Here is a 27,562-nt window from a genome sequence, read left to right as displayed (position 1 = left end):
ACACAGATTTAATATAAATCGTAAATTGATTGTTTTGATTATAAAATGTTTGCTTGAATTTAAAAAAAATATTTAAAGAAAACTGTAACTACTGCTCAAATTCATAAAATATGAATACTACAGCATTTCCAAGTATCTTTGTTACAATGAATTGCTCTAGTGCGATACAAATTTTATTTTCCTTACATATATATGGAGTTCTTATTTAAAACTATATTGAAACTATAGAATAGGCTTTGCTAAAGTCTGTTGTTTATCGGACTATAATACAGAAAATATATTATTATCTTTTAAAATAATAATTAAAATGCAATGCTAGTGAAAGCAGATATCCCACTATACATTATTTATTTATAAACTTTAGATTCAACATTCAAGCAGCATTTTTTGTGATATTCGAGTTTTGATTTTTGTGAACCCGGCACAAGCTAAGAATCCGTTCAGGAGCATACGCCGGAAAACAAACCTCATTCCTTCCTTCCTTCAAGCAGCATTGTATAATCGAGTTAGTGATTGTATACTTGTGCTTTGATTATTTAAATATTTATCGGTAAATAACTAATATTCACCAGCTGTACTATTTAAAGTTGTTATATTTATTTATTCAGTGAAACTTTAATACAGCCCTTAAGAAAATGTTAAAAGTTACAGCTGGAAGAATTATTGGAATTGGAGTAGCAACATGTGTCCTTACTTCTGGTTCATTGTACTTACGAATTCGACTAGAAGAAAAAATTGGGAACCAGAAGTTATGTCAAGACTGCATTAAAAAGATGACGCAATATGAGCAAGCAGCTGTATGTTTAGGTGAACCTATAGAATGGCATAGACCAAGTTTAGCAAATACCTATAATTACATATCTACTTCAAAAGCAACAATTGCCATACCAGTCTCAGGCTCGCAAAGTTCAGGGGAATTGCTGATAGAAGCTTCTAAAGAAGAATCGGAACAAAAATGGACTATAAATTCATTAAAACTGAAAGTACCAAATCAAGAAATAACAATTCAATGAAGGATATTTTTCCACATTTTTGTGAAAGATGTTCTTGAAAGAAACAGATATGATATATTAAAGAATGTTTATACCTAATTAAGATAAATATCTATGTAAGAATTTGCAATCCCACCCCCCATTCACCAGGAAATAATTATGTAGAACATTTCATAAACAGCAATTCACATTTTGATCCAATTTAATGCATTAATTTTCCTTTTAAGCTTGGAAAACATTAGAATCACCAGGTTGGCCAAAATTAATGATGAATGGAGTCCATGTAAATACTGATTACATGGGATTTGAAGAAAAGCAATTTATGATGTAATTTATAAATTAAATTATATCTTAATTCAGAAACACATCCTGAAGTATAAAAATTAAGGATGAAATTAATACAGCAGCAGAAGAGGTCAAATAACCAATCAGGATATTGACTAACGTCAAGTATAGAAAAAGGCATGCATATGTATTCATCATAACATATTGGGAGGAAAAGAGTATTTGAAGGATATAAAATAAGCTGATGGTAACAATTCAACATTTCTGTAGAAGTTATACCATTATATATAAATTCATACTAACCACAGGGACTTAAGACACTCCATCAGATTTTTAAAAAAGTATCTGCGAATAATACACTGGTAAGCTTTATTTTTTTTTATGTTGCAGTTCAAATGAAAAAGTTCAATTTGCATCAAAAACTTGATTCTGTAGTCTTTATGCATCCTCGTGATATGAAAAAAAATCTTTTGTGTGATTTATCAAATGAATGCTCAGTAATTGTTTCAAAGGAAAAAGTCAATTTTTATTCCTTTACAACATAATTTCAGAGGAGATACAGAAAATTCATTGCAACAGCAAAACTACCTACAGAAATTGCCTTTCTGTTAAAATTTATATGTTATTTTTCCAGTATCAAATAACAGAAAATATTTTATAATTTCATAAGAAAAATTTTCAACCATCGTTTTTTCAAGATATAAATCAAAGTTTTAATTTTAACATTAGGGAAACAAAATTTTGTTTGGGTTTGTTTTAATCAATAGACATGAAATAATGAAATTTAAATTCTGGGAATAGATTTTAGTGTAATGATAAATTAATTAAATTTCGAGATAAAATCTTTTGGAATGTATAAATTCCTTTTAAATGATAATTTTTAAGATTATACCATGAAAGATGGAATAAAACTTGATATTTCGGCTGGGAAGGGGGGCAATGTGTATGTCATAATTATTTGTAGTTCTTTATAATTAATGAAGGAATTTATTTTTGAATTAAATGTCCTTTCTATTTATAATTGAATAATCTGATAAGATTTTCAAATTATAAATCAAAAAGAATTGTTTTTAACAACTTAGTTGTTTAATGTAAGAATGGTTATCTGGTAGATAAAAACAAACTCCCATTAACATTGTAATGATTATACAGCCCATTGGAACCAACAATATCGGTTTTATCACATAGGTACACTTGCATTAATCCTTTGTTGTTTATGGCTATATTATGCTTTTATTAGGAGTGGTAATCTTAAAGATCACACATTCGCTTTTTATCTACAAAATCTCAAGTTTCGTGATATAACAATTAAGATTGATTTACCACCTTCTTGCAAAAAAATTATATATAAATAAATTAGAAATAAAAATGGGTACTTTTATTCAAATGTTATTAAATTTATAAATTTGCCATAGCATGTTAAAGTAACTACAAATCAATATTTGAAAGTCAAAATTGACAAAACTGACTTTTATATCAATTGCTGATATTTTGTATATAGGCATCAATTATTAAAATATAAAATCAGAAAATACATGGATTCAAATATAGAAATTCTTACACAGATTCATTGTTTTTCTGAGCAATTGCATTCAGGCAATCATTTTATATTGATTTCATTTTAAACATAAACATATATCATCATAAAAGCAAATAAATTTTATCGTTCCTTTCTTAGAACTATGATAAAAATGTTATGCCTTTTAGCAATGTTTTTATGTGAACAAGAGGAAAAACATTTGCAAGTCTTTATTTATTTTTTCGTCAATATAATGGAAAATTGTGAAACAGTATTCTATTTCGCATCTATCAGTATTTCAACATCACTGGAAACTGGCAAAGAAAAACTTAACAATTTTCTATTCTGTATTAACTAGTAAATACGATCTATTCACTTCAAAAATGTTGAGCGTAGTGTAATAAAATCTGTAAAATTGAAAATTTTCTTTGAGACTATCTGTCTATTTAATTTCTTGATAAATCCAGTTTGGACATTTGTCATATTCAGCAGTCTTTACTAGAATAGCCTACAAGCTTCTATAAATATCATCTGATCAAGTATCACTCAAAATGCTTTTTCAAAGGGCTCTTCATACCTGCACTGATAAGTCACATTGTTTTTAGAAAGTGATTCATAAATTCCATAAGAAATTCTCTTCCAAACCATATGAATTTTATTTTAAATAATTTTAAATATAATAACAAAAGTAAAATTTAAAAAGTAAAAAAAAATTTACAACTTCAGCCACAAAGCTTTGACTGATCCCAATCGCATTTTCCAGTGGACAACTATTCCCAAAACTTGATTAATTTTTTTCTTTTAAAGATAATTTAAGGGGTTTGAAAATTTAGTAACTGATTTTAAAAGTGAACACAAAATATACTTCAACAACATGATAAAGCAATCGTGACTAATAGAGGGTTTTAAAGAAATATTTAACTAAACCATGTTAGTTAATTTACATGTCAGCATTTGGTGTCTGACATGTAAATTGTCAGTCTAAATAAAATTCAAATTCTGGAATTAAAGGATTGCCTGAAGATTTTAAAAATTTAACATGAGCTGGAAGAGAGATTGATCAAATTCATTATGAGATTCTTCTCTCCCCCCCCCCCAAAAAAAGTACTCAAATGAAGGCCGTTAATAGAATCTTAATACTATATCTGGTGCTTTTTTAATCCCTTTTACTGTTTTATTAATTGATTGGTTTTAAATAAAATGTCTCTAATATTTCTTATGTTGCCTAAAAATGCACTCAAGAAGAAATAATATTATTTCTAATCAATCTTAAAAAAACTGTTTATTGCAACTATTTTTTTAATTACATTGCAAGTAATACAATACATTTTTTAAAATCAATGGTGTTTTTTTACATGTCATAAATGATAAAAATTATTACATTAAAATAAATGTGAAAATGAAACATGCAACTTTGATATTTACAAAGCAATTACATAAAATTTCTTATAAAGCCATTAATGTCCACAAATTCATACAAGTTGTGTTGCATCACATCAGCTAAATGCAAGCTCTTTTATATTGCTTAATGTGTACAGCCAACACCTTTCAAAGAACCTAAAATTAAATAAAACAAATTGCATTTTTATTTAAAAATAATGTCATAGACTGAAAGACTTAAATAGAATATGCAGTATTTACCAAATCTATCAATGAAATAAGTAACACACACACATATATATATATGCATAGTGTGATTCAAAAATCTTTGATAAACTTAACAGATACATCACAAAATTTATTTTTACAATAGAACAAGAAGTGACAAATACAGTAGGTGAATATTATCGCAGTTCTTTGTCACTGAATAAAATAAAAGAAAATGGCATTCCATATGAAATGTAAAATACAGGTGTGACTGAATGAAATTTCAATTACACAACACAGTTATATGCAGTATGACAGACACAGTCAAGTAATTTACAATATACTTTATTTAACGGAAATTTTCAAAGAACTTGCTGTCTGAATCTATGCAAGGATCTTCATACATTTTGAAAGATGCTAGGTCTTTCAGGAATTCATATAGATGATTTAATTATTTTGTGACAAGCCATTAATGACAAAACTGAGTCAAAGTTATAATACTCATTCATTTCTGTACATTAGAAAAGTTCCACAGAAATAATAAGTATTAATAAACAGTATTCATTTAAAAGTATGTTGATCAAGACAGAATAATATAAATGGATATTTTACTTTGAACATATTAGCATTTTTTTACTGACTTCTTTTTCTATGTATATGTTTTCGTTCGAAACAAAATGTTATTTCATCTTTAAGAAAGAATTAAATAAATGCAGTAGCTGAAACAGTAAACATCTTCATAAGAAAGATTAACAAATAGATGAAAAAGATTTTTTTTTTTTTTCAGAAACAGCCTTTTAAAATTTATATATCTAATATATAAAAATCTCGCGTCACGGTGTTTGTGTTCGTACTCCTCCAAAACGGCTCCACCGATTTTTATGAAATTTTTTATGTCCATTTGGTAGGTATGAGAATAGGTCGTAAAGTACATTTCATAACGCTAGGTAATTATGTTGTCCATATCGCGTCATTCCACGTTCAATGTACGTTGATGAGATCAACACTTGCTTGAAATCATCGCCACTGTGGCATAATGTTGAACAATTCCAGCTAAAAATAAACATGCACATACGCATGTCCACATACGTTAAGATCCATCTGCTGAGACATTTTCGGACCAATTGTTAGATATCGGCGATGTAGCTGTCTATGAAAATACTGGATGCATAAAATTGCCCACTAATTTCTGCACTATCGTTGATTCGCAAAATGCTCTCATTGGTCGCATATTTCCCAATGTACGCACAAAATACATAAATCATGCGTGGCTGGCAGAAAGAGCCATTTTGGCAGCAAACAATGTGGACGTCGTCGATTTAAACTTCAAGATACAGCAATCGTTGCCAGGCGACTTGGTATCATACAAATTGATCGATACAGTTTGCTATGCTAGCGAAGTTGTAAATTATCCAACAGAGTTTTTGAACACACTGGATTTGCCAGGCATGTCACCACACCTTCTACAACTGAAAGTTGGATCTCCGGTTATTTTACTTCGGAATTTGAACCCACCTTGGCTGTGCAATAGCACACAATTGATCATTAAAAAATTGATGAAAAACATTAGCGAAGACACCATTTTGAATGGCAAATTACAAGCCGAAAATGTTTTGCTGTCACAAATTCCAATGATTCTCACAGACATTCCACCTGAATTCAATCGCGTTCAATTTCCTATTAGATTGGCATTCTCAATGACAATCAATAAGTCGCAAGTCCATATGATGTCTGTTTGCAACTTAGATTTGGGCACGCTATGTTTCTCACATGGACAATTATACATGGCATGTTCTCGCGTGGGCAACTCATGGAGCTTATTTGTGTTGGCTAAAGACGGACTGACAAAAAATATCGTACACTCAATTTCTCTTCGAAATGAATAGTGATTTTCTTTATTTCATTTTTATACTTTAGGATAAAAAATATATTACTTTTTTCACTTTGCGTTTAACTTTTAAGAGATCAAACAATGTATATGTTCATTACGTTAATGAAGTACATTGTATTGAGAAAATGAATAATTGGTGTTTTTTGTTTTTATCGGCGATCATTGTCTACAACGCTCCATTCCTCTTTCTGTCATAGATCCCATACCCACGCACTTACAATACATTCATTATTTTTTAATTAACAACCAAAATATTCATTAGAAATAATTTATATGGCAGAACAACGTTTGCCAGGTCAGCTAGTATATGTATAAAATGCTAACATACATGGCACAGAAATTGAGCTTATTACTAACTGTCAAATGGCAATAGTCAAATATAAACAAAACATAATATGAATTTCAGATTGCTTCATTCATTAAACATGTTTATATTTGTACTGAATCAAATGCTTCGCTTAGCTAATTAATGGAGCTGCCAAATATTATTAGATGTGTTCTGGAGATAGTTCGCCATGCCACCAAAGAGAACATTTCGTCAGAGAAAGGAAGATATAAAAAAAATCAAGTAATACACTTTGAATAAAGAGTTCTGTCACTATAGTGTTCAAATAAGGCTTAACCGCTGCGAGATAAATAATCATGGTAAGACTTCAGATTTTTACTTCTTGTCAAGCACGTCAAAATCATGTCCATCGTCCAAAAACTCTCTAAAGTCTACAATCCTGAGTGTATACCAGAAATGCTAACAAATGGCCTTTAAAATTGCAATAAAAAATTGTCACACTTATATTTGGGGAGCAATCGATCCCAAATGTTTATATATTATCAATCTTAAGTCTAGCCATAATAAAATTAAAATTTCCTTTTTAATTATAGAAATTTCATTTTTGTACAACTTTTCATTTAACTTTGATACTATTTTTAATTCAATTCGATGCACTTTCTTATACAATTATTTTAAATGCTAAGATGGTATTCAAATTCCTATTCAAAACATTCAAACATGCGCTTTTGTCAATCATTAAATCAGTATTTGGATTTTCACTCCCATTTTTATTTCATTATATATACACTTTAATTTGCAGCAAACTACTTTAATTGAATTGATGTGTTTTAGTTGTATCAAATTTTAAAAAAATGTTTAAGAAATGCATCTCATATTAATAATTAACAGCTTAAAGCCCAATAATCAAAGTGAGCAAACTGGTCACCAAAGGCGGCTAGTACTTATATAAATTTAGAAAATAATTTGCATACATTTTCAATATATCTAAAAGTTGTATATTACATTATTTACTGAATAAACAATAGTATTAAAATTAGAAATTAAGCAGCATCCCCTGGCATTTTTAGTTATACTTTCCTCTATGATAATAGCATGTTTTTATACTTCCTACATCTTTCAACAGTCTATATACTGAATTTTGAATCACTGAATGTCATTAAAATACATGTAAAATGCTGATCCAATTCCCTTCAAATAACACAATTGTTATAAATTTATCTATTTTCAATATTCTTTATATTTTGAAGCATTATTTTTTTCTTCTATAAAACAACACTGAAAAGATATTCTATAAAAAGAAATTGAAAATGTAACTTATTTATAATTTTAAAATAATTAATTATTAATAAAAAGAATGGAAAATTGTGATTGTTCCAAATCCAAATATAAACTGGAGCTTAATACAGAATTAAAGCTATAGCATCTTTTGCCAGTTTTTAAATGCATTAGTAAACTGTCCTACTTGCAGATAATAAAGATTTCATGCAATAAAAAAAAGTCATACCTCAGAATACATCAGTATTTAACTGTACAAATCTAAAGTTTTGTTAACAATCATATCAGATATGTCTTCAGGATTCTGAAATAGAAAATTATTTAATTAGTATAAGAATTTTTTTTAATGGATCCATAAACATTCTAGAACATTTTTTGATCATTTAATTTTTACATTTCATGTTATTATACAAATAATTTCTCTTAAACAAGTTCAGTTATGCAAAATAATTGTCTAATTAAAATAAAAAGTATCAAACCATTTCAAATACAAGGAATAATTATTTTCAAATGCAACGAATAATTATTTTAATACCTTTTTTTACAAGTTACTATTAAAATAAGCTTCATAAGATTTAGCATGATTTTCAAACAGTATTATTTAAACAACAGTAGATTAAGGCTACAAAATAAATAAGAAAAATCTAATTTCACCCACTCCAACAACATACTTTGATTTTTTTTTCCCCTTACTTTAAATATTTTAGAAAATTTTAAAGTTTTTTTCAATTAATTATTTTTCTTTATTTACTGCATGTGTATTCAGTTAATTCTTTATTTATTCTTCATACTGTAAGAATTTGCACAATAGGCCCAATATAATTTTTATATGTTTATTTTATATTAAAAATAATGCTGAAAAATCCAAAAAAAAATTTATTGTTATACTTTAAATTTTAAAAGTAATGCTTACAGAAACAAAAACTAATTGTCTTAAGCAGATTTATAAATGAAAATCATTACTAGTTTAGAAAAACTTAAAAGTTTTAGATAAAGATATCATTACTTTCCCTTTATTTTCATTATTTAATATACATATCAAGATGAATTATTGTATTTTTTTAATATAAAAATCTACAGTTTTTGTCTTATCTTGCTGTGATCTGCGCACAGACTCTTCAAGATAAAAGAAAGGTTACTCTCATTTTTTTTAAACTTCAAAAGTTAATTAAAAGTTAAGCAAGTTTTTGCTGTTTCTCAGTTATACCTTCACTAATTATTAGCTTAAAAAACTCATTGTTTTGCTAATTTTAATAAATTGCTTAAATTTAATCTTATACACTATCTGTAAGACATTTTTTATTATTACATAAAATTCAAACTAATTTCAAATTTCTATTAAATCATTCAATCTCATTCTTTTTACTCATGTTAAGATTATTCTTAAAAAATTGCTTTCTTTATGCATTAATTCCAAAGTAGAATTTTCATATTGACTCTTTTAATTCATAGCATATATTTGACATGCACATGCAATAATTTATAGAAGAGTTAATCATCAAATTTATATTTTTAATTTTTATTTATTAAATAGCAATGTTAAATTTCAAATAAATGCAACCCATATTAATAATTTAACAGCAAGCCATAATTTGGGGGAGGGGAGTCTAGTTATCAAGACAACCAGTAAGGAACTATTATTGCAGATAAAAAGATTTCTAATGATAATATGCTTAAATGCTGGAATCAATCACAAAATCATAAATTCTACTATCACTATCACACTGAATAAAGCCTAAATGTTGAACTAAACTTATTTATGAAAGATAGTAGACACTGAAAATCAATTCAGCATGGCGTAAAAACAAAATTAAATTCAATGTTCTTTTAAATCTGTTAAAACTAAGAAATTTTTTTTAATGAAAAAGCAGTTTATTATTTTGATAGAATATAAAGATTGCCATTTAACCACCATGTTGCTATTCAAAAGTATTTAAATTTTTATAATAAAGCCAATTTCTTTGACATAATTAAAAAATAGAAATGTTACAAAACATTTTTTTAAGCATACTGTCAGCACAAAATAACAATCAATTAGGGAAAAAAATTCTAATTTAATATTTATAAGATAGATATCCAATATTCAAATTAAGCTAAATAAAAGATAAGATCCCCTCTAGAAATAAAAATTTTAGCGGAGTAGACTTTCATTAATAAGAGAAATAATGCTTCGTGCTATTTTAAAATCATTATAGAATAAGATATGTGATACTTCAAACTATATAATTAGCTGTCTTGTTAAATTATAAACCAATTTACCATGTATGTTGCCATGAAAATTTGTGAATGTTAGTATAGCATCTGTCAGATGAAAAAAAAAAAATCTACTCATACAATATCTGTACCATACAAAATCTTAAATTCTTAAAATCTAAATCAAAACATTAGATAAGTTAGGAAAAAAAGTAATATTATTTAAAGAGCTGTGCCTTTCTGATACTAAGATTTTATAATTTGAGAAACAATTATTTTTCTCATACTTCCCAAAGTCATAACAAAAAACAACAAATATGTATTTCTTCATAAACTCATTTTGAGTCTTGCAGACCTTCAAGGTCAATATGGATTATAAATAAATTAAATAACGTAGATAAATAAATCAATTTATCTACGTTAAAGATAAAACAGATTGCAATGAAAACACATTCTCTCTCTTCACTAGCAATTAAATAGGTTTTCTACAATAGCACTGAAAGATATCAACATTGACAAGATTAAATGGTACCAGAGCATGATAACAGTTTTATTGAACCTCTCCTATCATATTTGGCTTTAAAAAAAGGATACAAATATATATATATATATATATATATATGTAATAATTTCGAATCCTGTCGGCTTTTTAACATGTAACATTATTTGTTGTGAAGCAGAATGCAGTTGTGACCAGCAGTGAAGAGACTTTTTATCTTTTTTATATTCTTTTTAATCCATCGGGAAAGCATAATTATTTACAAGCAGAAACACCGACAAGACGTCCGCCACAGCGCGTTGCAAAAGCCGAAGTGGGGAAGAAGGGCCGAAATAAATTATCCCTCGCCTTATAAAACCTTAGATTTTGATAGGGAAAATATTTCTTCACAGTGCTAATATATTAATAAGATTCTGATAGGAATTTCTGACGCATGTCAATCACATGTAAGGGAAACACAGGGATCTTTTAAGAAAGAATGTGCGTACTGGACATTTTTACTCCTTCACGCCGAGTGTGTGAAAAAATCGGCGTTTAGCTGACTAAGCAATTTTATAAAGCTTCTCTTGAATTAATTAAATAGAGAAAGTGGAATTGGGTCACGAAATAAGAGAATATTTTTAGAATGAAGTTCCTATGAGCTAAATTAAGATAAAATCTTGGATATTAATTAAATTGAAATTAAAAGTTTAAAATATCATTACACACACACACACACACACATATATATATATATATATATATATATATATTTGTTGTGGACCCTGATAAGACTGTCAAACATATTTCCTCCCACCGCCACAATACTACAAGCTATTCATTGCCTTCAAATACCTTTCATGCCTTTCCAAAAAACTTCACAAATTTTCAAACATAATTATTCACTATTCGAAACATAATTATTTTTGAATATTTTCAGGACTATAAGGTAAAAGGTACATAAATTTCTATGAAATAATAGTTACAAAGACTTTTTTAAAAATAAGAAATTAAGTTGGGTTTTTTTTCAAAAAATTCTATATTTATTTTTCTGTATCAGAGCTTTAGAATGATACAACATAATTTTATTTTGAATGATAAATTTTTTAATAATAAAAGCTGAATTTTTTTCACAATTTTTGAATTTCTTTATTTTATTGCTGAAAAAGTTTAATTTATTAAAGTTCTATTAGAAACTCAGAGAAATTCATTTCATAAAATAAATCGAATATATTTCAAACAAGAATTCCAAATGATGTGAAAGCAGAAACGTGTTTCATAAAATAAACTGTATAAATATCAAAAAAGAATTTCAAACATCATGAAACGATCCATTCTGATAACTTCTTCCATGCCCAAGATTGAAGCCCTTCCTGAAAGTTTATAGGGGGAGGGTTTCAATCTCACCCTTAAATACATGAATGCCAAAATTTCTCTCGCACATTAAAAAAACAAAACAAAAAAAAACTTATTTGAATTCCAATAAGTTTGAAGAATATCAACATATAACAGAAAATCAATATTCAATTACAGTATTATTCAAATACAAGCAATATATTTATTCAAAAGTATAACTTGATAAAATGCCATACCTGTTTCAGTATATCAATAATTTTAGCTGAATCATTCAATGGTAGCAACAAATGTCTTCTAACAATCAAAAGTGAAGCAGCTACATAAGGGAGTATTTTGCAACTTCCACCCATAACTTTGTCAAATATTCTAAAATAAACACATATAAATGTTTGCATTTATTTGGTGTCTTTCTAGCTTTAAAAAAAAAATGTTTATCAGATATTTTACAAATTTATCAAACTGTTGCGACAAATAATAAACAATGCTTCTCAAATGCTATTTTCTGAATTTTTATTCTAATTGTGTTTTATTGTAGTTTGTGAATTGTTAAATAATAGAATAATTATAACTGATTTGACTTTTTTGACAAAAATTATATATATAAACGAAGAAAGATGTCAGCCTCAAAAATTTATTCTTTCACATTTTTTTAACAAAACTTACAATTTAAATCAATTTTAAATTGTAAGCCCTTTATTCCCCCCTCCCATATAAACCTCAGAAATAGAATAAAAAATTGATGGATATAGAAATGAATTGGAAAACCACAAAGAACAAAAGCAATACACAGAAATTATAAAAAACAGATTTGCCAAGATATAAAAGGTAATAATCTCCAAATTTTCAATTTATCTGCGACTTTCATTATGACATCTCAAAGTTTAGTTATTTTTTTTTTATTTTTTTAAAAAAAAATATTTAATTTTTCTGGTTAATTTTTATATTTTTTGAGGTAGCAATTGGTGCAAATCATCTACTGATATACAACAATCTTTTAAATACGATCAGAAAATGTTAAACTAAGAGGGGAAATAAAAAGCCATTTATTTAAAGTATAAATTAATTGTTCAATATAATTAAGAAAATGAATGTATTCAGTAAATCAACAGTGAAGATTTTTTTTAATTTTATTTATTTTTTAATTTTTGGAATTTTCTGTAAAATTTCACCTTTTTTTTCTCAAATTTGTTTAGAACAATCATATATTAATAATATGGATGACATTATTACAGAATATAGAAATTTGCAAATAATAAACAATTATATGGGAAATTTTTCCCCTAGTTACTAGTAATTACCTTGCTAATGAACTTTCATGTATAACTCCAGTAAAATACCTTCCAAACCACATATCTAAAGGAAGAGCTTCTAATGCTTTTATCTGCCTTAAATGTTCATATAATACATCATCTTCTTGTCGAAGAACAGATTCTAAATTTTCAATCTAAATGTATGAAAAATATTTTTGAAAATTGCCTTTTTGTATTAATGTACCTAAAATTTAATAATGCTAATTATTACATACTATTTATATTAATACAATTTGTACAAAAAAATTATGATTTCAAAAACTCAGGGGGAAGGGAGTAAAATTAATATAAAAATATGTGAAAAAAGTTTTTAAATAAATTTAAAAACATACCTTTACTACCATATGAAAAATAACATTTTTAATGTTAATTATTTTCTATTTTTAGTTTAGTCATTACTTTATTATTCTGTATTATAAATGTTTAAATCTTTTTTTTTTACAAATAAATTATTAGTTGGTTCTAATAAAATAGAATCTAAATATAATTACACAGATCATATTTACTAATATACTCTAAAAATACTTCAAAAATATTACTAAAAATTATACTCAAAAAATATTACTCTAGTGTACTGTACACAAGAACACACAACTAATAAAATTTCAAAACTCTGACAATTAGGAAATAGATTGCAAAATTCCATTTTTACAAGCATGAAAAAATTAAATAAAAATGTATAATGAACATAAAAACATCGCATACTTAATTATTATACTATATATAAAGAAAGAATTCAAAATGATTCTTATATTTTTGCATTTCTGTGTCAAATTTGGAAATAAAAAAAAGATAAATTCTGTAAATTCTTGAAATATTTTTAGTAAATGCTTTTTTTAGAAAAATCATAGCAAATGCAATATGAATAGAAAAGAAATAAAATGACTTTCCTAATAATTTGCAATATGAACTGTTTAGAAAATAAATTACAGAACCTAAAAGGATATAAAGAAAAGTTTGAAAACAATCAGAATAGCAACAAAATAGAATTAAAAATATTATACAATTTAACAGCAAATTTAAAACTATAATTAGAAACGTACTGTTACTTAGAAGTTGAAAAATTATATATAAAAAAATTATAGAAGAAAGTAAAAAAATATTTCTTTTTGTAAAAACATGTATAAATTTATACATTTTTTTAAGCAGAGTATTCACATATTCACAATGAGACCAATACATATTGAACCATCTGATGAGTTTGGATTGAAATTCAATACAGAACTGATATTGTGATATAAAACAACATGTGAAATTTTAACTCATCTAGATCTTTCTGTTTTTCAATTATCACGTCCTTTCTGTACAGATTTTGTATAAAATTTGATACAAATTTGCAATTGTAATATTATGACAACATATGAAATTTAATACATCTAGCAATTACAACTGTCAACACTTCTTTTATATTTTTTATATGAGAAAGAAAAACAAAAGTAATACTCAAACTTTGACATTCAAATGTGCAACAAGTGGTAAGGAAGCCTAATAGAGTGGGCCAAAGAAATAAAATAATAATATTACAGTTGCTAATATGGAAAAGTTGTGAAATAGTGAAAAAGATAACAAAATAAATTTAATAAAATAAATTCTCTTTCACTCTTGCAAAAATTATAGAAAATAGGCTGTTATTCATTATTTTTTTTAATTTATATATTTTACCCCATCTTCTTGATAAGCATTAGTTGTTAAATACTTACATTCTTAAGAATAGTAAAATTCATTTTATTAGTCAATTATTTTCAAACAAAATTATTTAGATTAATTTTTTACTTAGTTTAGCTAGATTACTTTTTTCCATCTAGCAAAGTAAGAAAAAAATAATAAGAAATTATTTCAAGATACAATTTTTAATTTTTGATCTTCATTTATTACCTTAATGAATTACAATATTTTATTGTATATATTCATAGTATAAGATTAATTGGGCCTAAAAAGTAACATTTTAATATTTTTTTCCTTTGTTTATGGCAATAAATTTGCAAACTAAGTCCCAAAACTAGAGACATTTGTTAGCAAAGAACAAAAGATAGAAATAACAAAGTACTGTTCGTTTCAGTATTCTGAAACTATCACTTTTCGGCGGTTCTGTTCTTACTAAAGGGTGACACACGGAAGGGTATACGCCATTTCTGGAATTTACTTTATTATTAAATGTAAAAATTTCCTGCTTTCTTCTTTCCTCTCACCCCTATTTTGCCGAATTAAACCCATCCTAATGCATGAGCAAAAAAGCGGAGGGTTTTAGAATTTGTTGTAATAACAATAACAAAATTAAGGGATCTTTAAGGAAACACTTCAGCAATTAAAACATCTTGATATATTTTAAACATGTACTTTACTGTTTTTTTCTCACTAGATGATACGAGAAAATCTGATTAAATGGGGAAAATTCAGGAATTACATACCTACTATTCATTTCAGGATCCTGAGAATAGCACTTTCAGAAATTCAATTCTGTAAAGGAATGATAAGCAATAAGATGTGTGCATTTCTAAAAAGCTTTGCTTGACCTAGATTTCCATTTCTATTAAATACATTTGTTTTCATCTCACTCCTATTTTGGCAAAATAAAAGCCTCTTAGTGCACACACAAAAGCATGGGTTTTCCAATCTGAATTGATAGTAACTCCCTATGTTGACAAAAAATATTCAATAAGGAATATCAATCTCAATTTTTCAGTTATCATAAAATTGGTATAGTGTATTGAAAAATTAGCTACTGATAGCTACATCTTTCACGAAATTACTAATAGGAAAGAAAAAAAAAGGATTAAAATGTTGGGAAAAAATTCTATTTTGAAGTCGTCCATATCACAGCTATTAACCAAGATATACTTCATAAATCCTAGGTCATATGTCTAAAATCATTTAAATAACTTGTATTCTGAAAACGTATTTAAAAGCATTCCTCTGAAAGAATATAATGTATTTTTCCCCCATGATAAAAAAGATGTTGATCATAAGAACAGATAACAGAGAGTACTTCAGAAAATTCAGTTTTAGGCAAATTTTAAAGACAAGTAAGTCAGTTTAAAAGAGAAAAACAATCAAACGCTTTAGACGGCAATAATTTGAATATTTCAACTGCAAATAATGTTGAGATAAAAAGATGTGAAATTTATAATTTTCTCTTAAGGTGAGTTTACACTCAGCCAGTTATAAGATTCCAATAAGTCATGCATGTGCAGAAGACTGTGCATGCACTGAAAGAGCAGACAACAGTTAGTTTTTGTCTCGAAGAGAAAGTACTTGATATTTACAGTTTCTGTGCATGCGTGATCTTATCAGATAGATTATACCTAGCTGTGTGTAAACCCAACTTTACTGTAATTTGAATTCATACATTGATGCTCTAGGTTTTTTTCTTCATTGAGAAATCACACTTCAGAAACAAAAATATTTTTTCTTAGGAAGTGGAGGACTTCACTCTATATTTGTGCCACCTCTCAATCTAATGGGTAGCACTGAACAAAAGTGTCAAGAAAAATTTTCAGAATCAAGTACAGAAGTTAAGGTATTGCTAGCAATACATTAGTTCTTCCATAATAATCCATAATTCTAATATCATCCAGCGAGAAGAAAGAGTAAAATACCATGTGCTACAAATTACAGTATCGAAAATAATAGGACGTTTGTTAGACAATCCTTTTTTCATGTATAATCTTATGATCTTTACTTATACACTTCCGTAAATAACTTCAGCAATAAAAATACGTAAACTCCAAATTTGGACATTCTTAAAAAGTAATGTAATATGCAAATCATTTAAATAGAGTGAACTTTCTTCACTGTACAAATATTTAAAACATATAAAAGAAAACATATTTCAGAGTTCAAGAATTTTCTTAAAGGTCTCTCAATTTGTTATTTTTTATACTCTTTCTCCCAGTTCCTTGTCAACAAACAATATTCTAGCTTTGATACTTACTTTACAATGTGTTATTAAAAACAAATAAAATAAATACAATTCATACTGAATTGTATTTATTTTATTGTATTTATAAATGCAATTGATATTGAAGATTAGGAACTAAAAATTTTATGTTGAAATATTTCATGTATTTTTGTCTGCTTTGCATCAATAATGTGCAGCTGGAAATTAAGACTGATTTTGATAAAATAATTTTTTTTATTTTTAAGAATGTGGGTACCTAACAGCTAGTGCTAAAATAAGCACAGAAATGTTAAAAAATAATAAAAAACATTCTTTTTTTTTTTTTCTACTTTTTACAGCTTTCAAGAGCATTGAGAGAATGGAAGATACCAATCATACCATACCAAATTATCACTTTTATTTCTCATAATATTTATCATTACTTCATAACTTTTCCATAGCATAGTGACAAAAAAGAAAAGAGTGTGATTTATTTATTCCTTCCCCAAACCAGCTTTGTACTTATGTCACCTGCCCTATTCTAATTACATTACTGAACTGAATGAATAATACATAGCTTTTTGGAAAAAGGTCTAATATGAAAAATCTAGTCAAATCAAATAAAATTAGTCCTAATTAAGACAGGCATATCCCTTGTTTCCTGGAAAGATCTAGAATAAAATATTTATGGTTAATTCAGCAAATATTCTATTCTAGATTATTAAGATAAGAATAAAAGGCAAAATAACTGCTGATCAGTTATCAACAAAATAACAATCAGCATAAAACATATTGTAATTCACTTTGTTATCATGTTACAATGTATGTCATGTATGTATGTTTATTAATAAAAACTCTAATATTCAAGGTGTTGAAACAATTTTCAATGATTAAAAACCTCATTAATTTGATTAAATATTAAAAAAATATTATATAAAATGCTCAATAATTCCTACTTGTAACAATATATAAATACAATATTTAGAAACTAAAGCAGAATAAAAGATAAATTTAAATTGGAAAATCAAAAATAAGGAAATTGAACATTTTTATTCCACTGAAAGTGAATTATTTTTTAAATTTAAAAAATATAACAGAAAAGAAAAACAAGTTTACAGCAAAATTAATAAAAGAAAAGTCTTCTTTTAAAAAATGCTATAAATAAAATAAGGAATTCTTGAAGATTTGTTTCCCCCCCCCCCATTTTCAAATATTATTATATAATAGAAAATAATGTATTATTTCTAATATTCTTTTATTTTTGAACTATTATTTTCTTTTCTATTTTATTACAGTGTCACCAACTGGCAAAATTTCAAACCGTTTTTCGCCAACAGAATCTTTGGCTCCACAGTATAAATAATAAGGTTCCATTCGGATCCATTTAATAGAAATAGAGCTAAAAATCTAGGAGAGCAACCAGTTTAATTTTAATCACCTGCACTTTTATAAATTAATCAGCACTTCTAATTTATTTTTTATTTAATGAATGTCCGAGATTTTTCTTTTTTTACTATTTTTATTGTGGCTTAATTTCCTCATCATGTAGGCTTCAGTGCTTCACACTGTCATAATTTTTATCTTGATTTTCAAAAAAAAATTTTTTAACTTGTTTTAGCACATTTATAAACGTTTCTAAAAAAAAGAGATTAAAACTTTGTTATTTTTATTATTTTCAACTTTTTAACATTTAATATATTTTATCAATATAATAATTACGTACCTTATAATTAATGTTTTACAAATTCCAAACCAGATGGTATCCCTAGTTTTGAATAAAAATTCAATAAAATTAAACAGTTCATTGACAACTAAATAGTTAAAATATATTAATAGCAATTGGGAGTACTTATATTTTAATAGCAATTGGGATAACTATTTTAAAAAAATAAAAAAAAAAAGCAGTACATTGGGAAATGAGTAAAAAGTAGATAACAAAATTTCATTTTCACAAACATGAATGCACTAACCTGAAGAAATACAATCAATTCACTTTATATATCAGGGAATTAATGAATATTATAAGAAAATTACCTAATCATATATTTTTCTGTTAGCTCAAATACAAAAGAAATTTTACAATTCACAAGCAGAAAAAGCAAAAGCTAAATATATCAATCTTATACCATCTTGAAATATAAGATTGTAATGTAAAGTTTCTATATTTGGTGCACAGGTGCAAATACTGGCAATTAATGTGCTAAAAAAATGAATATTATGAAGTAAATAGAAAAACACCATAGTTATTATCATACTTACAAGAAATTTTGGAAGAATATTAAATCTTTGTTGATATAAAATGAAGTTTCTTAACATCCAGAAGGCAATTTCTGTTGAACATACATCAAGAAAAAAGGTTGCAAGAGAAATGATATTTTGAACTTCAGTGGTTTCCAACTAACAATTTAAAAAAAATCTCGATTAATGAAAAAAAAATTTACCAAAAAATATTTCATATAAAAAAATTATTTCATAGTATAATAAAACAACAAGGATACACCTGATCAATTGTGGAAAAATGGTCACACAAATTTCTGTTAAATAATATAATCATTATTTCCACCACTTATTTTTCATGTATTGAACATTCTTCTTTGATCTGATTCTATGCCAATGGATTCTGAATTCTTGAAACACTGTTTATGTATGTATGTGTATATATATATATATATATATATATATATATATATATATATATATATATATATATATATATATATATATAAGTAACCTATCTAAAGTAAGAAATAGTTTGAAAACGAAACTAAAATGAAAACTAAACAAAACAGTTTCGAAATCGCAACTAAAAATTATTACCTATTCAAACTGAAAAAGGAAAAGGAAAGAAACTTCATAGTATTTAGAGAGCGCAACTGCAGCTACTTCTAAAACACAGATGAATTGATACAAAAGTATTAAAATCAAGTTAATAGGAAAATCAAATAAACCAAATAAAAAAGAATCCAGCCAGAAGACTTTTTCAAGGGTCACCCTCAGACAGGGATTCAAAGAAAGGGATTTTTTCTGTGAAGGAAATCTAGACAAAGGTTTAATAATGATTCCTCGAGACCTGAAAATCCGCTGAAATTAGGCCCAAGAGATATACCATTTGAACAGAAAGGAAAATGCAAAACAACAAATTAGAAGAAAATAACCACCACAAAGTAAAAATACAATAACAAAATTAACAATATAAACAAAAATATCAAAATAGCACTAACGGAAAAAAGAAAGACAAAAACTTACCATCAGCAGTCAAGGAAATTTTAAGCTATCGATTGTGACACCCGCTTTTTAAAAAACACTAACAGTAAATTAGGTAAGGCTACTGGGAGCCTACAATGTCTTACCTAATTTACCTACAATGTCTTACCTAATTACTACTGGGAGCCTACAATGTCTTACCTAATTTACCTACAATGTCTTACCTAATTACTACTGGGAGCCTACAATGTCTTACCTAATTTACCGTTAGTGTTTTTTAAAAAGCGGGTGTCATAATCGATAGCTTAAAATTTCCTTGACTGCTGATGGTAAGTTCTTGCCTTTCTTTTTTCCATTAGTGCTATTTTGATATTTTTGTTTATATTGTTAATTTTGTTATTGTATTTTTACTTTGTGGTGGTTATTTTCTTCTAATTTGTTGTTTTGTATTTTCCTTTCTGTTAAAATGGTATATCTCTTGGGCCTAATTTCAGGGGATTTTCAGGGCCACAAGGAATCATTATTAGACCTGCCTGAGGGTGACCCTTGAAAAAGTCTTCAGGCCGGATTCTTTTTTATTTGGTTTAAATTTTATTTGGTTTATTTGATTTTCCTATTAACTTGATTTTAATACTTTAGTGTGTATATATATATATATATATATATATATATATATATATATATATATATATATATATATATATATATATATATATATATATATATATATATATATATATATATATATATATATACATACACGCACAGACATACACAAAATGGTATTATTGGAGAAGAAAAAAAAGATTTTAATTAAAAACATTTGATTATTATGGAATAGAAAATAATTCACTTTTAGTAAACATTTTAAGTACTTTCTTAGGATCACAATCAAATAAAAAGAATAGAAAAAAAAAAGAAAGCAGGAAAAAAAGAATGAAGGAAAAGTATTCCAAAGTTTTCAAAGGAATTTAGCAGAGCCTGCACAACTCAGAAGTTAAAATAAAGTCAGAGATTGAGTGATTAAAATTATTTTTTGATTGTGATGTGTAAACATTACAAACCAGGACATACAAAAGAATAAATGTAAATAAAAGGTAAAAATTTAAATACCTAAAAAAGGAGAAAATTCATGCAAATATTTCTAAAATCCACTTCCTTCTTAAAATTATATAATAACACAATAAAGACCACTCATGAGTTTTCTCGTGTTATGCATCTAGCTTGTTATTGTTTCGTAAATAACAAAGTTATGATGATTTTAGAATATACGAGTTTGCTCAAAAATGTGTGGTCCCAGACAAGTCTTACAGATTTCTTTGCGGTCCTTAATGTGTTAAAAGAAAAGAAAAGGAAAAAAAGAGAAAGAAAACTAAATCAAATCTTTTTTTTTTTTTTTTTTTTTTTGTATATGTTGTGAATAACCGAACCAATAAAGGGTTTTCTTTTTGTTATAAGATAAAAATATGTATGCATAGAATTTAGACAATTGGCCATAACATTTTTTAAATTATTATTTTCCTTCTAAATCAAACAGCTAATTTTTAGAATTAATTTACTCAGAACTTTACAAAGAATGGAAATTAAAAATAATAATAACTTTAAAATATTAGGTTTGAATTTTAAAAAAAAATGCTGTATAAAAGATGTGTTTATTTTTTTAATAAGAAACGCAACAGCTTTTGATAAATTAACCTTTTATTTATCGAATTATCTTACCAATAATTTTTTAATTTTAATTTTGTACTGTTAGTTAAATTGGTGCATAATAAGCCCAGGGAAAAAATAATCAATTTAATTAATAATTAAAGGTTTTTTTATTTCTGCCTTTCTCTGATATCTACTGCTTGCTGTCTGAGCTCTTCGAGTGTTAGTGAATACTCTCAATAAAAATTACTATACTGTGAAAATATCAGTCTGATTTAAACAGTAGTTTTAAGTATTTTAAGTACTGTCAATAAATAAAAGGTTAAATTTCTTTGACAGGTAATAAAAAAATTTAATCTGGAGAACAAAAAATTGATTTTATCCGAGTTTTATGACTTGGCTTTTCCCTTTTTTATTCTCATAATATTTTTAATTTGAAAATATCTTTTCCAAGATTATATTTTAATAAATATTACTTTTCAATCAACATTACAGATATAAATATAATGAATATTTTTCAATTAATAGATACTAATCTTTTCATTTAAAAAATACAGATTAAACTTAAAATCTTACTATAAAAAGATAAATGGATTGTTTTAAAATCAGAGAGAGAGAAAGAAATAAAAGCGTGGTAACATGCAATAGTAAAAGCGTATCAAAAATGCAATCTATCAATAAGTTTTAACTAAAAGCATAAAATATTTTCTTGAAAATAAAGAGAAAACTTGTTTCTAACAAGCAAATGATAAGAACAAAGGGATGCATAACAAAACAGAATACTGTATATAGCAGAATATTCATAAAAGAATAGATATTTACTTGTCTTTGTGTTTCGAAATCTAATACTTCTTCAATAAGTAAGAACATAAGTGTGTGAATAATAGGTTTAGGAGTCTCTTTAGTAATTTTTCTCATAATTTCCAAAGAATGCTCCAATTCTTTATAATATTCAGATCTTTGATTTAAAACTGAGTTGTGCCTTTCTACATTTACAGGAAGAATACCTAGGGATGAAAAAATACCTTTTAAAGAATGATAAATATGATGTAATGACTCATTCAAAGTTGATGGAACCTACAATAATAATTTATATAAAAACTAGAATTAAGAAAAACTGGGCCTAATAATAAGATACCATGCACAAATAATAATTTTTAAACAAAAAAAAATGGGCAAAAAAACTTTTCTTAATTCTTAAGATTTAATAAATAATACATAATTAATAAATAGAATATAATTTTAATTTGAAAAAATATTCATAAAGGAATTTTTTATGATTTTAAAAATAATAATTTAAATTAAAAAAATAATTTTTTAAATAAATAGAATAACAGTATTCATCCATATACATCGCTTGAATTCAATAATTGTACAACAAAACTTCAAAATAAGCAATAGACGCCCTATCTAATCTGTTTAAAGTTGTCGTTTTTTAATGAGAAACTTCTTATTCCTTTTTTTTTTAATTTAATACATTGCAGAACAGTTAAGTACTGAACTGAATCAAGAGCATTAAAAATTATCTATATATGATCATTGATGATAAAAAATAAAGATTACTTAATTAACAAAAATAATTCAGAAGAGCAATTTATTTTGCACCTTTTAATTTTGAGCTTGAATGAATTAATTCCATTGAAATACCAACCTGAATATCAAAACTAATAGAGAAATTTTATGTTAAATAAAGGAATGTTAATACATTTCAATCAGAAGAGCAGAACTGTATTCCATGCGAGTATGAAAGATGTCTTATACTCCTTATACTGTCTTATACACAAGCAAAAGAATTTCCTTCAGAATTTTAATAGCCTTTTATAATGTAATCATTGCCATTTATATGTAGTTTATATTTCATGCTAACATTTATTCTTCATGATTGCAGCTATCATGCTCATACAAAACTAACAAAATAATACACTGCTCAAAACAATTGGGGGCTATTACAAGCTTGATTTGAAATAACCATATAATTGACAATTTTTTTAACAAAAATAAAATAGAACAGTCTAAAAAGGAAAATTATATAATGTTTATAAAGGAATATGCAAATTTTATATGTTATGAAGAAACTCTACATTTTAGATAAGAAATGAAAAACAACCTGCCCCATTCCTTCTATAGTATGTTGAATGTTTTGTAACAGTAAATACAATGTCTCAGCAACATGTCATAGCCAAATCAGTAGCTTGGAGGACCACTGGTCGTTTATAGGGTGGATTAAATGCAATCTATAGTAGCATCTCCCAAACATATTAGGAATTTAGGCAAAGTGTCATGTTAGATTATATGGTTTTTGGAAACTGGAAATGTTTTGTCAAAGATCAAAACACGGATGTATGCCAGTAACAATATAAAATGAAGATTATTATTTAATCATCAGAAGAAATTATACTATGAATGCCATTTTATTGCAAAGCAACTTCAAAGAGCTCCAATACCAAAATTTCCAATCAAACGGTTTGAAACTTACTGTTTCTATGGTCTCTGTTTTGTTGAAAAGGGATCATCATATTGCTCACATAAGGTCGGCATAAGAGCATTTCAGATGGGAGACAAGATGAATAGAGTAACATGCTCTTCACAGACAAGTCCTTCTCCAGTGTACAACACTAATAAAAGGTGAATTCTCCTCTGGAGAGTATCCAACGTTCCGAATAATCTTCCATTTCTGATGAAAGTGTCCAATTTAGTAGATGTGGAATGATGGTCTGTGACAATATTTCTATGAATGGCCACATCATACTGTTCATTATCAGTTGAGCATTGATGGCTCAATAATATAAGGATGTGGTCCTTCATGCGCAGCAATAAAGGATTAATTGATTACAACAATGAGCCCTATATCATACTCAGCTTACAAATAATTTCCTTTTTGACTAAAGAATCAAAAATCCATTCAAAATCCTTTGAATGGATTGCATATTCTCCAATTATAAACCCAATAGAGAGAAGGGTTGCTAATTACTTATCAGCCCACAGAAACAAATTAATGGTTAGAAAGCTCTCTTCTACAGAAACGAAAGAATACCCCAGCTCCTCATTGATTCCATGCCATGTCTACAGTGTTTGATCAGCACAAATTGCACTCCTAATTGAAACTCATTGTTATCTGAAAAAAGTCATATTTGTTTGTATAATAAGTATGAAATTACAATTTTTTTGTTTGCCAACAAATGCTGTCAATAAAATGTAATTATTCATTGTTTGTTATTATTATTTTTTTTTTTTCATACCTTACAACACCTATACATTATATATCAATCACAAAACATTTCTTCATCCGCAGTTTATATTCAAAATCAAAATATCTACTATATGTTTTGAGCAGAGTAAAATTATACAATAAATTTTTAGATAAAATTAAATATGATTATAGTTATTAAGACTTTAATTTATAGTTCATTTCTTATAAGATGTAGATTTCAATTCAATTTTAATCCTTTATACAATTATAATATTGTAAGAAGATATTCAAAAGAGACTCCCTAAACAAACATTATAATTTTAATGTTACACAGAAAATAATATCATAGATTAATAAAATAAAAAAACATTTCAAAGTACTGGTTGATTAAACGTATACCAGTGATTAACCGTATACCAGCGATCAATTCTCCAAAGACTGCAGGCCAATAAGTTCTTTCATAACTAAATTTGATTATCTTTTCTAATGTCATGTAATTAATATTAAAGGCCAATTAGAGATTTAATGCATAAGACACTAATGTACTTGTAAAACACACAGACAAAAAATTCATTCTTATTATTCACTTAAGTACTGCTTTATTTAAATTTTGTCATATAATTTTAACTATGAGCCACTGATCATGAACATCTTTTAATTGCCCTACAATTTTAGCAGTACACAAATGCTCATTAACATCTAAAGACAATCTTTATCGGCATGCAAATTAATTATCACTTAAAAGCATGAATAAATTTTAAATTTCTTTAATCTTTTTATGTTCCTAAGTATTCTATCAAATCTAACAATTTATTATCTCTTTGCATTGGTTGAAATAATATAATTACAGCATTATTTGTTAAAGAAAATTCCTTCCATGACAACAAATGCTCCATTAATGATTTTATCTTTTTAGGAAACATAATTGTATGCCTCCATTATAAAACTACTTTTGAAATCCATTACAGCAATTTTATGCAACTCTTTTAATATTAAATCTAAAATTTCTGTTTAAAGATTAAGCAAGAATAAATAAATAATTTTCTTATACAAACAAATCACTTAATCTCACTTTAAATATGGTCTTTGAAGATATTCTGACAGGTGATGGAATAATCATGACCTGATATATATGATGGTTAGGCATAAATAATTGATCAGTTGTTTCAACTGCATGCAATTTCAATAAATTTCAATTTTTTTTATAATTGTCATAAGTAATTTATTTGAACTTTCTTTTATCACTGCTACAAATGATCTTAGTAACATAATGTTGACTTAAAGATTAATAATTTGTAAGCTCTCCTCAAAGATCACTTGGTTTAAAACAGGCTAGTTACAACTTAGAATCTCTCAAGTCAAAAGGCTGGTATCGATGTAGTATATCATGTAGATGTGAATCGAGCATTGGCTTAATTGTTAGCATTTTATCGACAATATTGCCGCTTTAAACCAAATGATGTAGAGGCCTTTATTGATTTCAAAACAAGAAATTGAATTTATTAATTAATCGTAAATCAAGAATCATAAATTCCTCGTTAAACTTAGGGAACGGTGTAGTTGCTAAACATGAAACTTTTGAAGCGTTAACTTATCAAATAAGTTTCAAATTTAATACATACGGCGTAAAGATTTTAGAACTTGGCGACAAGACCATATCCTCATGTCTAACTAATATATTAAGGAATCTAAATCATATTTATAAAGCAATCTGGCAAGAAATATCAAAAATAAATTTATCTCCAAATATTCACCTAAGAGAACTTTCCAAACATATTCTCTGTATATTGCTGGAAGAGTAAAGCGCAAACAAAATTTTGACAGTTTCTCTTTATCCATTGGTTTCTCATTAATTAATATCTCTAAAGATTTTTTTTCTTCAACTCCACGAAACCCAACTTTGTCATAATATGAAGATCGGAAATTTCGACTTTTATCACTCATATTTAATAGATGCTGGAAATGTAACTTCAACAAGCAATAATAAACAATAACACAATCTTTGAACACGCTGGCATCAGATTTGCTGAGATTTTTTTACGCATTTGATCGTTGAAGGAATTTTTTTAACTTTAGCAAACACAAGCACTTCAATATCAAACAATCTGTGAACACGCTGTCAACAGATTTCCGAATATTTTGTTTACGCATTTGATTGGTTGATTTTTTTTTTATTGATAATAAGAGAAGCGGATAGCGAGAGAATGATCATGTAATGTTAACAGACTTAGAAAATTTTTTCGGGAGAAATATCTACCAGGCAGCTCTAATCGATAATATTTCGCTAAGGTGCTTCATTTTTGCATCCATTTCACACTACGCACCCTGGATTAGATACAATATTATTTAAAGTTTATTATTGTATGCAAATAATTTTAGACTCTTTGTTTTATTAATTCTGTAATTTTTTTGCTTTGATTTAGATTTTTGTTTAACACTTTAAATGTGTCTTTATCTAGAATTATGCAT

General features: G+C 26.5%; 2 protein-coding genes across 2 annotated transcripts; one reads left to right on the top strand and one right to left on the bottom strand.

Annotated features, from left to right (window-relative positions):
- Positions 1-635: 635 nt before the first annotated feature.
- Positions 636-1,013, top strand: LOC129975428 (uncharacterized). Its single transcript, XM_056088491.1, has one exon. It carries the CDS (start codon positions 636-638, stop codon positions 1,011-1,013), a length of 378 nt encoding a protein of 125 aa, XP_055944466.1.
- A 3,076-nt stretch (positions 1,014-4,089) lies between these two features.
- LOC129976519 (TBC1 domain family member 7-like) lies at positions 4,090-27,302 on the bottom strand. The gene is made up of 7 exons (XM_056090126.1): positions 26,848-27,302; positions 22,726-22,910; positions 19,312-19,449; positions 13,164-13,309; positions 12,102-12,231; positions 8,068-8,142; positions 4,090-4,353 (listed from the first exon to the last, which is right to left on the bottom strand). The coding sequence occupies exons 1-6, from the start codon at positions 27,035-27,037 to the stop codon at positions 8,086-8,088; spliced, it is 846 nt and encodes a 281-aa protein (XP_055946101.1). The 5' UTR covers positions 27,038-27,302; the 3' UTR covers positions 4,090-4,353; positions 8,068-8,085.
- Between the last annotated feature and the right edge of the window lie 260 nt (positions 27,303-27,562).

Source organism: Argiope bruennichi, chromosome 7, assembly GCF_947563725.1.
Source record: "Argiope bruennichi chromosome 7, qqArgBrue1.1, whole genome shotgun sequence".
Classification (NCBI taxonomy): Eukaryota; Metazoa; Arthropoda; class Arachnida; order Araneae; family Araneidae; genus Argiope; species Argiope bruennichi.
This window is presented reverse-complemented; position numbering and strand designations above follow the sequence as displayed.

Excerpts from the sequence above, each read along its gene's own strand:
- LOC129975428 (XM_056088491.1), top strand. The coding sequence starts at position 636 with ATGTTAAAAGTTACAGCTGGAAGAATTATTGGAATTGGAGTAGCAACA.
- LOC129976519 (XM_056090126.1), bottom strand. The coding sequence starts at position 27,037 with ATGAGTGATAAAAGTCGAAATTTCCGATCTTCATATTATGACAAAGTT. Across the intron at positions 12,232-13,163 it reads CATGAAAGTTCATTAGCAAG|AATATTTGACAAAGTTATGG; the intron begins GTAATTACTAGT and ends TGTTTATTTTAG. Across the intron at positions 8,143-12,101 it reads TTATTGATATACTGAAACAG|AATCCTGAAGACATATCTGA; the intron begins GTATGGCATTTT and ends TTTCTATTTCAG.